At 40.3% G+C, this 16,509-nt stretch overlaps 1 protein-coding gene across 1 annotated transcript in view; it reads left to right on the top strand.

Moving 5' to 3' along the window:
• LOC136875543 (leucine-rich repeat-containing protein 45) overlaps positions 1 to 16,509 on the top strand; it is a 143,255-nt gene that overhangs the window by 40,216 nt on the left and 86,530 nt on the right. Inside the window, exons 3-4 of the mRNA XM_067149094.2 lie at positions 5,397 to 5,575; positions 11,268 to 11,396. Of these exons, the coding sequence (XP_067005195.2) occupies positions 5,397 to 5,575; positions 11,268 to 11,396 (308 nt within the window). The remainder of the gene's footprint in view (positions 1 to 5,396; positions 5,576 to 11,267; positions 11,397 to 16,509) is intronic.

The following is a 16,509-nucleotide window of genomic DNA, read 5'->3' as shown; positions in this document are numbered from 1 at the left end:
CAACACGTCCGTTCTACATGATGCCAAAAACAGAATTCCAACACTCTGCAATGCGCTTGGTGAAGGAAGCCCCCGCTGGATGGTGTAACCGGAAATGCCACAGCAAAATTAATGACCAATGACCTCACAGGAGTTAACTTTTGATTTATTTCACCCAATCAAATGTATTAATTAGACGTTGGTTGCCTTGTCCTTGAAAACTTCTTGAAGATATCTTGTGCAAGTCCCAGAAAAATTGGCACGTGCAGTACAGGGTGTCCCCCAAATTCTGATGATAAAATTTAATACAATTTTATATGATCCAAACTTGACTGAAGAAGGCCAAATATATAAACTCTTGCAGCACATATCACACTCTCTATGCTGTACATTAGCCGTTCATCACCAATACTCGGTTCCACCAACCAGGTCGTTTCAAGAATACATGGATTTACCCACACTGTAAGCACTGGCATATTATTGATTACATCATCATCTGACAATATGATAAGACAGATATTTTTATCATTAAGATGGTGAGAAATACTGATGACTGCTGGACAGGTCATAAACTTCTGATATGCCGGCTCAGGGCCTCTTTCTGCTGAAAGCCACCCTTGCATTGCTAAAATCTGTCCCAGTAGAAGTGAAACATTTCTAAACTCTCTGATAAATTCAAAAAAAATCTCTGACAGGCTCTCAAGTAATTCAACTATCATGGTCAGTGTTCAGCAAGATCACCACTGAGTTAGAAGAGAAAACGTGGGGATTTGAGAAAATGAAGAAGTAAGACTAGGTTTTTTTTTTTTTTTTTTTTGCTAGTGGTTTTACGTCTCACCAACACAGATTAGGTCTTATGGCGATGAAAGACTACCTAGTTTGAGGACAATACTGAAGAAATATTCATCATCATCATCATCATCATCATCATCATCATCATCATGAGCGTCAAATGGGAAACTCATCTGTCCCTTCTTCAGGATCCATCTTCTAGCCTGAAGAAGGCTAATTTTCAGGACGTCTAAGGGAAATGTCAGATGTGCATAAGAGAAATGAAGAACAGTTAGTGGAAACAAAAAGCTCAGGAACTTCAGAGGTTGTCTGATGTCCAAGAACTGCATATCTTACATGCAGAAATGAAAGAACTGTGCGGACCTACTTGTTATTCAACAGGAAACTTGAAATCTGCTGACAATGTTTCAGTTCTTACTGACATCAAGGATGTCTAGGAGCACTGGAAGGAACACTTTTACACTCTTTGAATTGAAGCTCTGCTGCTGAGGACTTTCTCCATGATGTTCCACAGCAACCCCAACAGCCATGGATAGCAGTGCCACCAGCATACCAGGAATTCAGCAGGTGCTGAATAAGCTGAAACCTAGAAGGCACCACGCCAGACAACATCCTTCTGAAACTGATTGAAAGTGGAGTCTTCTCCCCAAAGACAACACTTTTCACACTCATGTTCTTAATCTGGGAAGCCCAGCAAGTACCTGGTGACCTCAAAAATGACACTGTCATAATCATATACAGGAAAGGTGACCATAGTACTGTATATGTGGAAACTGTCATGGTATATCCTTGCTATCAATGGCCGGTAAGCGACAATTCTGCTCTGGCATTTCCTAGTTATTACTGAGAGGATTCTCCCTGAATCTCAGCTTGGCTTCTGAGCCTCCAGAGGCAAAATCTATATGATCTTCAGGAAGACTGTAGGGAGCAACAGAAACCATCGTTGATGGTATTTTATGATCTGGAAAAGTCCTTTAATTCTGTTCCAAAATCTGCTATTTGGACAGTACTCAAGATGCTTTGGCGCTTAGTCCAGGCACTTCATAACAGCACACCTGGGTAAATTAATATCTCTAAAGCTTTTCCAATTACACATGATTTGAATTAGGGCTGTGCTCTTGCCCGAACACTCTTGGCTCTTTTACTTGGCAGTGATGGTTCATGAAATATCATCTGCGAACAACCCTGGCATAGAGAGATCAAGCATGGCTTTGATGAAGGACTCTTCAACTTATCCAGACTTTGCTCACAACAATTAACCAGTGTCACCAAGGTAACTGAAATAAAATATGCTGATATATATGACAAGTCAGCTGTTCAAAGTGTGCTTATGATCATTTTGGCCTTACCATCAACACTTAGAAAACCAAGGTACTTTCACAACCTGCCCCAAGAAAAGCTATTGTGAAATTCAGTATCACCATTTCAGATACGACTGTACAACAAGTTGACAGCTTTTCATACCTTGGGAACATCTTGCCTAAGTGATGTACTTTGAAACAAGGCGTGGAAAAAGTACCGTGTAAATCACATAGCATTTGGACAGCTGTCTCAGTGAATCGTCAGGAACAAAGGTCTAATTTTCCATATTAAACTCGTGGTCTGCTAAGCTGTAGTAATTTCAACACTGCTCTCTGGATGCGAAACTGTGACCTTATACCACCATGGTGTAAAAATCTTGAGCGTTTTCACCAGTAGAAATTCTGCTTAATTTTGAAGTGGGAGCACCGTATCATCAATCTTGCAGTTTTAGATTGAAGTTTCCATCATTAGTCATCGCTTCAGATGGACTGTGACTGCCGCAATGTGAATGACGGTAGGCTTCCTCGTCAAATTGTCTATGGTGAACTTTCTCTGATACAAGACCCCAGGGTGCCCCTTTGAGATGCTATAAAGACCACCTTAATCAAACCATGAAGGAGACCATTATAAACACGCAGACATATGAAACACTTGCTAAGCATCGCTTACTTTGATGGCGGTCCATCCCAGTTGTTGTTAAACTGTTTGAATAGGAATGTTGCAGACATAAAGAGTCCAGACAACAAGTACGGAAGCTTTGCCAAGCCCAACCAAACCCTCCACCATCTATCAATTGCAATTTGTGTGGATGCATGTTGCATGCAAAAATTATCTTGTTTAGCCACCAAAAAGTTTGCTACATACCAGGTGTATGCATAAATCTTTTCCAGTTTCACTAAGAGATGGTGCCAGCGAGCACAGTGTATGAATTTTTCACATTTGTCAGTTTGTTCATCTGACATAACCTACCAACACACATAAGTCGAGTCCACCAAACACTAGCTTCTATGTTGTATCATTCAGTGATCATGTTGAAGTTTGTGCCTGAAACTTCTTACTTATTTAATCAAAAGAAAAAGACTGTGGAAAGTCATCATTTGCTGGGGTAGAAACATATGGTAAACGTACTCCACCAATTAGAACATGTGAGACATGGTTTCAACAATGTAAATGTAGCTATTTCAATGTGAGGGACAGTGCTTTGTGTCTGGTGGGACCAGAGAGGTATTGTGTATTATGAACTCTTGAACCTGACAAAACCGTTAATGCACAATGCTATCACCAACAAATTATTAATTTAAATCACACATTGTTCGAAAGATGACCAGAATGGGCCAGAAGACATGGCAAAGTGATTTTGTGACATGGCAAAGTGATTTTGTGACACGACAATGCACCGTCTCACACAGCAAAACCTGTGAAAGACACCTTGAAATTGCTTGGATGGGACATCCTTCCACACCCGCTGTACTGCCCCAACCCGGCGTCATCTGACTATCACCTCTTCTGCTTGCAGAGCAGCACTTCAACAATTTTGAGGTAGTTGGAAAATGGTTTGACGAATGTTTTGCTGCAAAAGACAAGTAGTTTTTCTGGCATGATATCCATAACTTACTTGAAAGATGGGCGAAGCGTGTAGAAGCCGATGGCCAATATTTTTGAATAAACAAAAAATTAATTTCCCTTGAAAATTATGTGCTTTCTTTACCACAAAAACCAGCAAAAACTTATACATAAACCTGGGAAAGTGTGCCAAATATGAAGTGATTTATTAAGCAGGAAAACTGTGTACTCGGTGATGAGTAACAGCCGCTGCTGCCGCCAACTTCCCACCTGTTCATATTAACAATATTTTCTCTGTTGCCTCCAGCTTATGAACAAGCTATATATCTGAAAGACTAAACATAGGAATATTGTGTATTCATCATCACATTTCCAAGCATGTCTCCAGGATTGAATAACTTTCTTAAGATGTTCTCATTGTTTTCTGATAGCTGCAGTCAGCAGTTGCACAGCAATCCATGAAATCACCATGAACATCTCAGAGGACAGTTATCCTTTCTAGTCATTTTCCTTTAATTTATAAAAATTTATAAAACGAAATAATTGTATAGGGTGTAACAATAATGTTCGGTCAAACTTTCAGGACATCTCTCACACGTAGAAGAAGAAAATATGTTACATGTACATGGCTCTGGAAATGCTTTATTTTCATGTTAGATCTAATTTTTTACAGCTCTTTTTATAATTTGATTTAAGTCGCATGACACAAATAGGTCTTATAGCGATGATGGTATATGAAAGGGCTAGGAGTGGAAAGGAAGCGGCCATGGCCGTAATTAGTACAGCCCCAGCGTTTTTCTGGTGTGAAAATGGGAAACGACAGAAAACCTTCTTCAGGGCTGCCAACAGTGGGGTTCAAATCCACTGTCTCCGAATGCAAGCTCACAGCTGCACGACCCTAATCGCACGGCCAACTTGCTTGGTCTATAACTCTACATAGTACATTAATCATTGGAAACACACAAGAACAGAACGTACCAGCATACCACATGAAATGTTCAAAATGCCCTCTGGTAGCCTTGATACATACATCAACCCGCTGTCGTATTGAATCCCTGATGCGTTGATGATCCCTGGAGTATTGCATATGGAGACAGGTGCAATGGGGATTCACACTCACTGTCGAATAGAACATGAACTAATTTATTATTTTAACCGTTATGTTTTATTTTGGTCCTTATTGACTTTTATCTAATAATCATAACACTAAAAAGTTGCTGGTGATATTATGTGCCCGTCTTTTTAAATGTTAAAAATTAATATTGACATGGCAGAATAATATAACCAGTGATTTTTCAGTGATTATTAGAACGTGAACTACTCTAGTCTAGATATCTCTAGCTATCTCTTGGCAGAACAGCTGAAATAAGTGGTCAGATCTGATCAAGCTCACACAGCTGAGAGCTGTGTGTGTATATGTTATGTTCCATGTATTATTGCACGGCTGGGAGCCGGGAGTATGTGCCAATGAGTTAGATAGCTATTTGTGATTTTTTTAAATGACTATGAGCTAGATAAATGCCACGCCAAATATTTTCTCACTTTACCCTCTCTTATGTGGTATATGAGTACTTATTGAGGAAAGATAAAAATGTACTATTTTATTTGAAGCAGCAATCCTTTATTTAATTTAGTCTGTGAGTCAGTCATTTGCCTCTTTGTTATCTGATAAAATGCATGATTCTTTAGAAGTGTTTATGTTTGTCATTTGCAGTACTTGTCCTCCATTTAAACATAAAAATGAAGTTTATTTGTTTCAGGCTCACTCTGGAGTGGAACAGTCTGGGTGTATTTCCCGATACGTTTGTCACATTTTGTGATGGTCTGGCTGTCAATCAAACCCTCCAGGTCTTAGATCTGAGAAACAATCAGCTGTCCTCCGAATGTGCCATCTCACTCTCCAATTGCCTGATGAGGAACAAAGCATTAAGAACAGTAGGTTAGGACATCATTATTAGAATCATATCATTTAATGGAGTTTATTATAACCTTTTCTAAATGTATGAGGAACAGCCAAAGTTTATACACTATTATCATGCCAATGGATATGAATAACTTCTCAACTTTCCTTGCAGGACAAGTGCATGTTCTGGTGGTCTCAATGCATTACAAGGCTTATTTGTTATAGAACCTGGTACAATCCTAGTGTACTAATTCCAGCTTATAACACACTACTTTGCGAAGAAATAGGTAAATTTACTTTTATAACTGTTTCCCATAAGTCCAACCCCTCATCCATGTTGTGGGAGATGGGCAATGTTAGAAGTAGGGGAATGCCTGTAAGGGTGAAGTACAGTGGGGACCTTGTGTGCCCCAGGAGCGTTACTGTAGCTGTGAAGGCCTTACAGAAATCCTGAAAATAGCAGGTAACGGCGCTCTGGTGAAGCTACTGCCTTGTAGCATAGGGAGTTGGTTCTCCAAAGGCTAAGGGAAGAAACCCTGACAGAAAATCAGCACGCCTAGATGCTATAGGAGGCAGCTCCTCCACTGGGCTTTGGGTGCTGTGGGCTAATAACTTGCACACCCTAGAATCAAGTATTACAGAAACACATACAAAAGTAAACAGGACTGATATCTCGATGAAAACTTTTGGAATGAAAACTTGGACTCGAATTGGTTTCTGGAACGTGCAAACAATGTACAAAGCAGGGAAGTTGGAACAGATTTCAAAGGAAATGGATCGCTATAAGATGATGGTGCTTGGACTGAGTGAAACATGATGGAATGGATTTGGAGAGCAAAACGTTCTTGTATTCAGGAAAGGAAGATGATGATGGCCACCAAAGCGGAGTGGGACTGTTGCTGACAAGAGAAGCACAAAAATGTCTTCTTGACTGGAACCCTGTTTCAGACCGCATCATTACAGCACGGTTCAAGACAAGCATTAGAAATATTCATCTCGTACAGTGCTTTGCACCAACAAAAACAGCAGAGCCAAAAGAGAAGGACCATTTTTATGGACAGCTTGAAAGTGTCCTGACAAAGATTAAGAAGAAAGAGATTGAAATGCTAATGGGTGATTTGAATGCCAAGATTGGAAATAAAAATGACGGGGTGGAAAGTGTTCTAGAGAAACATGGAGTGGGAGTCCAGAATGACAATGGAGAGCGCTTTGTTGAATTCTGCCTAAGTAACCAATTGGTGATTGGTGGATCAATATTTCCTCATAGGACATATCACAAACATGGATTTCACCAGTTGGGAGAACACAAAATCAAATTGATCACTTTGCAATCAGCTAGATGTGGAAATGATCCCTCTTAGACACTTGGAACAAAAGAGGCACAGATTGTAGAAGCGACCACCACCTTGTAATAGCTGAAGTTAAACTGAAGGAATAAATGAAGTGGAAAGAGAAAATTCAATGTCGAAAAATTGAAAGATGCTGAAATTAAAAAGGATTTTGTAATCAAGCTGAAGAATAGGTACAATTCACTTGATCTAGATAACACAGGAGGAGGCCCAAATGAAACAAGAGTGAATGAAAAATGGGAAAGGATAAAATCAGCCTTCCTGAATACAAGTGAGGAGATATTAGGATTCAAGCAAAACAGGAGAAAGGAATGGATATCAGACAATACCTGGAAGAAGAGAGAAGAGATATCAAAACAAAGCTAAATCATTGCAAAGATGAAACAAAGAAAAGAAGCTTGATAGAACAGTTCAGTGAACTGAACCGACAAATAAAGAAAGTGGCAAGAAATGATAGAAGAAATCAAGTAAATAGCCTAGCAGAGTTGGCGCAGGAGGCAGCACTTAAAGGAGACTCAAAACAGCTTTACAACATTACAAAACAGCTGTTTCAAAAGAAATTCAATCAGCGCAGGCCAATAAAGTCCAAGGAAGGTAAGAAGCTTACGAATAACAAAGAACAAATGACAAGATAGAAAGACCATTTCAGAGAAGTGCTAAACAAAGTCATTGTACAGGAGGATCACGGAGAGGAAGACTATCAAGAGGTTCCGTAATTGAGAGTGAATATCAACCTGCCGAGGAAGAGCAAGATCATAACGTCACTGAAAAGCTGTAAGGCAGGCAAAGCACCTGGAGTGGATAATATTGTGATGGAGGTGTTGAATGTAGACTACGAATTGACAGCTGAAGTGCTTTTGCCATTGTTCGAAGACATGTGGAAGATGGAGACACTCCCACAGGATTGGAAGAAGGGCATTTTGATAAAACTACCAAAGAAAGTACAGTTTTTTCGAGAATCATACTGAACTGATTGAGAGAACCATTGGAGGCCAATATCCGTTGGAGGCCAATATCCGGAAAGAGCAGAGAGGTTTCAGAGAACACCGATCCTGTATAGACCAAATAAATAGCTTACAAATTATAGTAGAACAGTCCATGGAATATCGGTCTTCACCGTACTTGACATTCGTTGACTTTGAAAGAGCTTTTGATAGTGTGCAGCGCCAAGCAATCTGGAGAGCGATGCAGGTGTATGGGGTTCCAACAAAAATCATCAACATGGTAAAAATGTTATACCGAGGTTACACCTGCCAAGTGGAACATGATGGAGACCTTTCAGAGCCTTTTCAAATAGAGTTGGGAGTGAGACAAGGGTGCCTGTTCTCACCTTTGCTGTTCTTGTTGACTTTAAATCACGTCATGAGAAAAGTGGTTGAAGGGAAGCAGAGGGGAATACAATGGGGGATGACGGATCATCTGGAAGATTTGGATTTTGCGGATGATATATGTTTATTACCTCACTCATTTAGACATATGACTGATAAAATGGAAGGACGACAAAAGGTGGGACTCAAAATAAACATTGCCAAGACAGAGGAGCTAAGGATCAATGCCAGAAACACGAATCCACTGGTATTAGAGAACGAGATGGAGCGAGTTGACAACTTCTGTTACCTAGGAAGTATTATTTCTAGAAGTGGAGGGGCAAATGAAGATGTCCAAAATAGAGTAAACAAGGCCAGAGGGGCCTTTGCCCAGCTCTGGCCAGTGTGGAAGTCCAAAGAATTGAGAAGAAAGACTGAAATGAGAATCTTTGAGACAAATGTGAAATCAGTGCACTTCTACGGGTGTGAGACATGGGAGATCACTGGAGAGATAACACGCAAGGTCCAGACTTCCATTAACAGATGTTTAAGAACCATCCTAGGAGTGCGATTGCCAGATATTATATGAACTCAGGAATTGTGGGAGTGTACCCAACAATGCAAGGCTGAACTCCAGATATAAGAATGGAAATGGAAATGGATAGGTCACACACTGCGTAAAAGTCTTGACAGCATTCCAAAACAGGCTCTTGAATGGAATCCACAAGGGGCTAGAAGAAGAGGGAGACCAAGGATAACATGGCATCGAACAGTGGAAGCGGTGGCGATGTCAGTTGGGAAGTCCTGGAAGAATATCAAAACTGTGGCAGCAAATCGAGTCAGGTGGAGAGCTCTTGTATGTGCCCTATGCTCCACCCAGAAGTAATAGGAATTAAGTCAAGTAAGTCAAGACTTGTGTAACCTAATGAAATATTTCACGCGCCATTGACCATTAGCCGGCCAGCTACGAACACAGCCATTGGCTGACATGACGTCATTCCCAGAATTACTAACTTGCTGCTTCCATTACCCACACACGCAAAATAAAAACATGACAAAAGGCTCGGCAAGAAAAAAATATAATATAGTAGCTGTAACATATCTTTGCAAATCCAGGCCAAGCTTTGTGTTGAGAACAGTGGCTCCCTTTGGGGGCCACACACCCTTCGAGAGGCTCTTAACTATCACCACGGCGCATACTGCCTGCACGGCAAGAAAAAAGTTAATTTAGGGGTTGTAACCTATCGTCACATTGCGTTGGACATTTCCTTAACAGTTGGTAACAGTTTGCGGTAGATCGTAAAGACGTTCATATCGGCAATCCAGTGAACTAAAAATAAAAGAGCATCACCCGCCGCTGAGCCTCCGTGTACAGCGAGCGGAGTGAGTAAACTAGGGCTCTGCCTAGAACCCAAACTGCCTGGGACTTGTAGGATCACTGTCAAGGTGGTAGTGCAGAAGATTTACACCACTTGGAGATGGCACACAATTTACTTCATAATGTCTTGCACATGATACATCTCACCATACAATAGGTTCCCTGATTGCTTACTCTCATGCAAAATGGGCCTCAGAAGCAAGTAGTCGCAGGAATGTTGCTGCTGTACGAGACTTGCCTTAATGACTTCTTTTATCACCTGGTCTCTAGTCCAACTCGTTGGCTGAATGGTCAGCGTACTGGCCTTCGGTTCAGAGGGTCCCGGATTCGATTCCCGGCCGGGACGGGGATTTTAACCTTCATTGGTTAATTCCAATGGTCCGGGGGCTGGGTGTTTGTGCTGTCCCCAACATCCCTGCAACTCACACACCACACATAACACGCAGTTACCTACACATGGCAGATGCCGCCTACCCTCATCAGAGGGTCTGCCTTATTAGGGCTGCACTCAGCTAGAAATAGCCACACGAAATTATTATTATTATACCTGGTCTCTATAGGTGAATGCTGGTTGTATCATTTTAATTGCAAGATGAAGGAACAAACTAAACAGTATAAGCAAATGGACTTCTTTCTCTCAAAGATGAAGCTGTTATCAGGGAAGTTATATTTTGGAGCTACTTTGGTGTGCTGTTAACAAATTATGCTTGTAAAGTCAAGCAACTACAGCAAAATGTTACCAGGTCCTCCTAAAGAAGTTGTGGGAAACAATCAAGGTAAAATGTCATGGAATTCCAACAAAATACCAGTTCATTCAGCACAGGACTTTGTGACACATGTGACTGATTTGGGTTAATAATTTTGCCTCTTCCCTCTTATTTGCTGATGTGGCACTGGTACCCTACACTTCCCACATGAAGATTGTTAAAGTGTTGAAGCCTGCCCTCCTGATGAATCTGGAAGCAGAAATGAGCTTGTTGGAGTCTGAGAAGAAATGGATATGGAAGAATAGGAATTGATAGGAGAGCCCATCTATATGATGTCGGCAGTGTATGAGGATTTGGAGATTTCCCTTGTTATTTTATGTTTTCATGTTTGCCCTTGACTTCTTGTCTTCTCTTTTTGTTGCTTACTCTTTCCACACTGACTTGTCATTGTGTTTATTATTATTTTTTTTTGCTTTACCTCGCACTGACACAGATAGGTCTTATGGCGACAATGGGAAAGGCCTAGGAATGGGAAGGAAGTCTGTGGTCTTGATTAAGGCACAGCCCCAGCATTTGCCTGGTGTGAAAATGAGAAACCACGGAAAACCATCTTCAGGGCTGCTGACAGTGGGGTTCGAACCCACTATCTTCTGGATGCAAGCTCAGAGCTGTGCACCCCTAAATGCACAGCCATCTTGCCTGGCGTTTTTATTCTATTATGTGTTCTTATCTTTCTATATATGACTTGATTTGTTATTTATTTATTCCTTTCTATTTCTAGCTTTTTATTTTAATTTGATCACTGTTTAGTTTAGGGTTTCTCAAGGATTTGAATATACCTTGAAATGTTTCAAGAATTGCCAGAAAATATTTATTCCAAGATAAAGGATTTGTTTGAAAATTTTAGAAGAATTACATACTATCATTTTTAGTAATTAAGATTTTGATTGTGCTTGAGGCCCCTCATTTGAAATATTTTCTGCCTAGATCTGCGTTGGAACAATCTGGGCTGGAAAGGGGGTCAGTTACTTCACACAGTCTTCAACTCCAATCAGATATTAACCAAATTGAAACTTCAAGGAAATTGTATTCCACTGGAGTTAACAATGGCAATTGGTATGTACTGGTAGGTAATACATCATTGTGTGTTTTAAGGGATTCTTACCTTTCATTTATGTTTAAATTATTGCTCAGTATTGGTGATCAGTTACTTTTAAAGTTAACTTTAAAGCCTATTTAAAATGCTGTTGTTTGCATTAAAGTTATCTGTATCGCTTATTTTTTATGATAATTTTATATTGCTTGTTTTCTAATGTAAATTTCTGTATAAGATCTGTGATGAAGAGTATTACTTGATTTAAAAAAAATGATAATTTCCTCTTTTATCCTTTTCATCTCTTTTGGTGGTATTATAAGTGTTCTGGAGTTTTTGTGGCTCACAGAGGATTAGGAAGTGCCTGGGTTGAATGGCTGGACAAGGAATTAACTAGAGCAGAACTTAACACAACAAATTTTAGAATTTTATTTCCCTCTCTCCCCTCCCCCACCCCCCTCCTGTTTTTCCCTCTGAGTTTAAAATTGAAGAAATAGAAAATCTGAATGAATAACAACAATATTAATGAGCTCACCAGGTCTAACAATATGGCGGTCTTAGAAGTTTGAATATCGGGTACAAAAACTTCAGAGAATTACAAGTGTTAATTTACACAGAAAAGAGCTGAATTGCTCTTGCCAGGTACAAAATTTTATAAAAGCAAGAAATGCTCCAGGAGAATACACTTCGTAGGAGTCTGCGCTCCAACTATATCATAGTGTAGCCTTGCACGGGCATCAATTTTCTTGTGATGCATTTAAGTTCCACCTGACAACCTATATGTTGTTCTCAATTAAAGTATTTACACACCGTTGCCCTGATGTTGGTTAATCTATTGCTCAACAGTTATTGGGTTCACTCTTCCCAAAGGGAACTAACACCAGAAAAACTCTACACCACACACCAATAACTGTACAGGAGCATAATTGTCCATACTAAGTGGTTTCAGTGTAAAAATAAAAGGTTGAACATGACTGGCCATAAACAAAATGCTAGGAGGCAAAACACTTGCCCTCCTTATAGAAATAGTTAAAACCCTAAGAAGGCTTATGGCCCAGTGAAACAGAGGCCAATCCTATTTCTACACTGGGGTAACTAAATGAGAAACATTCATGTCAGGAAGTTTAAAGAAATTTAGGGTTTAAAAAAATTTAGTCACCCCATGGCATGTTGAATGGAAATCGACAGAGGGTAATCACTCTTTGTTCCCTTACATTATATATTTCCCTGTAGGGAATGGAACAGAGTCTTCAGACTTGCCGAAAATTCTACATTTAAACCACCAAATTTAGAAATTTACATTACACGAAAGAGGTTGAAACCTTCCCCTTACACTATCTGCAGGATCTATCACATATGTATGAAAATTCTGCCATTACCTTGAATCGCTGGGCTTCCTCACACAGGCCACACCCCTGCCTTCCTTAGGACGCCACACTCAAATCACTGGAGCAAGTAAGACAATACGGCCCCAAAAGGGCTCTGCTTTTTAGTATTTTATAAGGGGAAGCTTCCACAACACTTTACGGATAGACTGGATTCCTGTACATAACCCCAATTTTAATCGGCTAGAGAAAATATCTACAAGTTTCTGATAGGTTGATTATGATTGAAAAAGGAACGAGCTAAAGTGTTGACCACTTTCTATGATGTATCCACAAAGATGCACACAAAATGCTATTACTTGTGTACACTGTTTTATTTACAGGTTATATACACAAATTCAAACGCATAAACTAATAAGCTGTCATAAAACAAAACACTACTACGAAAGAATAAGAAGACTGCAACAGTTGCATGTCAACTACCAACCCAACAAAACCAATTCGCATACTTCAAACACTCGCTAACACGACTTCCACACAAGTCTCATCAAAACAACTCCTACAAAGAATAAGAAGGCTAAGACTGTCATCTTGAAACATTTGACTGCTACAGTAGCATGTCGGCAGAATCACAACACGACTTCACAAAAACAGCTCTAAGTCTACCATTAAGACTGGCTCTTTATATATGTTGCCTGGCCAGGCTACTAGCAGGATATGACACAATATATTTTGTCGTAAATTCCAGAGTCTCCAATAGCCTAGTTATAATGTAAAGAATTTTCTATAACTATCTAGTACCAAAGATACATTATTCTAGATATTACCGTGTGTTGTACAATATTGTAGTGGATTATACATCATATATACAGCTAATAATAAATTATATACTATTAATTACGTGTTCTTACATTAACTAAACTCATATTGGTATATAAACAACATGTTTCATGACATAACCTCACAAATAATATGATCGTCTGTACATAACTACCTAAATAGTAATATAAGAGGATGTAAATACTTCATAGCCATACCTCACAAGTAATAATAATAATAATAATAATAATAATAATAATAATAATAATAATAATAATAATAATAATAATAATAATAATAATAATAATCCCCGTGTGGGGATTTACCGGTTACCTCCATCGGGCACGTCCCATTGGAATTGGGGAAGCTCGCTGGCTCTGCAGCCAGCAGAGTCAGAGGGTAGTAGGGAAATAAAATACCACCGTGAAAAAAAAACTGGTCCCTTGCCAGGGTTACGGCGGACTGGTAAATGACCAGAAGCCAGAAAACATCTTGAGGCAACCTCTAGGGCTAACAACCCTAGTTGTAAAAGGATGGGTACCCGTCCAAAGCAAAGTCAGTCAAAAAGCATGATGGCACAACATTTCAAGAAACATACCCCAGGGAGTAAATCTTCGGATAAATCCCTCGTCGTGAACACCACGGCGCACGAGTCTCGTTCGGATTCTGGGGGGGACTTGACATCATGCAAGAGACGAGTCGGAGCATCTCGGTGTACCCCGAAGAGTCGAAAACTCAGGCCAAAATCTAAAACCTTTCTAGCAACTTTCAACATAAATTCACTTACACAAACTGGCAAGCTGAGAACCCTCACCAAAGCTCTTCACGAAAATCAGATATCCATAATGGCCCTACAGGAAACAAGGTACCCAGATGAAGAGATTTTTGAATCCCAAGGCTACCGATTTTTCAAGAGCAAAGCGCAAAGAGGAATCCTCAATGGAGCTGTGATGCTTGGAACCGCGTTTGCTGTTAGAACCAAGATCCTTAAATCGGTTGCAAATTTTGAACCTGTGAATGACAGATTGTCTATACTCACAATTAAATGCGCGAACAAAACCTACGCCCTAGTTAACGCACATGCTCCTACAATCGATAAGAACAAGTCTGATCCAGACAAAGTTGATAATTTATGGGACCTACTGGAGGAAAAATTAAACAAAATCTCCAAACACCATGTCAAGCTTCTTTTGGGTGACTTCAATGCCCAACTAGGTCATGAACAGAAGTACAAGAAAGTTATAGGAAATTACCCTGCTCACAAAAGAACCAATCCCAACGGCAAAAGACTGGTGTCCATTTGCGAAAATCACAACCTGCAGGTCATGTCGACCCACTTTCGCCATCTACCCAGAAAGCAAATGACTTGGCGTTCTCCCGTCCAAGCTCTCGGGGAGTTCCAAATTGATCATGTTGCAATCTCCAGGAGAAACAGCCCTGAGATTATGAATGTCAAGGTAAAGAAAGGCATCAATGTGGCCTCAGATCATTATATGTCTCTTATCAAATTCAAACCAATTCCCGCAAACACAAGGAAGACAACCAAACAGATCACACGCTTCGACAATGATAAACTTCGGCAAAGGGTCGAGGAGTTCCAGGAGAAGGCTAGACCAAATGACTGTGACTTTAACAACGCCAAAAGTCTCCTTGTTGAGGCCGCCAAAGACGTTGCAGAAATCAAGAGAAGCAAAAAGCATGCCTGGTGGAATGGTACCTGCGAATAAGTCCTCCAAGAAAGACTCAATGCGTGGAAACAGTACTACTCTACGAAATCAGAAAATGATTGGGAAACCTACAAAACCCAACGTGCCCAAGCAGCTACGGTGTTCAGAACTGAGAAACGTAAATACGAAAAATCTCTCATTGAAAAGATAGAACAAAACTTTAGGAAGAATGAAAGCAGAGAGTACTACAGAGCCTTCAAACGCAAACTCACTGGCTATAAACCACCATCTCTATGCTTTGAGCGAAAGGACGGCACACTGGCGACGTCAAATGAAGAAAATTTCAGCATTCTGGCAGATTACTTCAAGAATTTACTTAATTGCTCTAAACCGCAAAGCGCCATTGAGACCAAGGAACCCTTACTCAGGTACCCAGATTCCAGACCACCCGACAGAGATGAAATCAAGCGCCACATTGCCCGTCTCAAAAATAACAAAGCGCCGGGGGAAGACTCAGTAGTAGCAGAACTATGGAAATATGCCCCAGAGGAATCACTTGATATCGTGCAAAAGCAAATAGAAGAAATTTGGAACAAGGAGACCCTACCCGAAGATTGGAAAATAGGTTTGATCCATCCATTACACAAAAAAGGCAGCATGAAGAACATCAACTACAGAGGAATTTCTTTGCTACCCGTGACTTACAAAATTCTATCACCTGCCATCCTGGAGCGTTTGGAAGCACAAGTCGAACATCAAATAGGTGAATACCAAGGAGGGTTCAGAAAAGGTCGCTCAACAGCTGAACAGATCCAAAGTCTCAAAACGATCATCAGATATTGTACACTAAGGTCCAAGCAGTATGTGTCTGTCTTTGTGGACTTTAAGAAAGCGTACGACTCCATTGACCGGGAAGTCCTGCTAAACATCTTAAATGAATTTGGAGTTGATTTGAAACTGCTGGCATTAATTAGAGCCACCCTGACCGATACAAAATCCAAGGTGATGTTCCACGGATGTCTCTCGCATTCCTTTGACATCAAAACAGGAGTCCGACAAGGTGATGGGCTATCCCTGATACTCTTCAACTGTGTTCTTGAAAAGATCATCAGAACCTGGCGGGTGAGATTACAGGAAACCAACTACAGTCCATTGAGAATAGGAACCAAATCCAAGTGGATTGCAACAGACTGCTTAGCATTTGCCGATGATATTGCTGTTCTCTCAAACGACATAGAAACCGCTAGACCTCAAGTTGAAATTTTAAAGGAAATTGCCGAACAAACTGGTTTGCAGATTCGTTTGAGAAAACAGAAGTAATGACT

The sequence above is a fragment of the Anabrus simplex genome, chromosome 6, assembly GCF_040414725.1.
Source record: "Anabrus simplex isolate iqAnaSimp1 chromosome 6, ASM4041472v1, whole genome shotgun sequence".
Taxonomy (NCBI): Eukaryota; Metazoa; Arthropoda; class Insecta; order Orthoptera; family Tettigoniidae; genus Anabrus; species Anabrus simplex.
The sequence above is the reverse complement of the archived record's forward strand: the minus strand, read 5'-3'. Positions and strand labels throughout refer to the sequence as shown.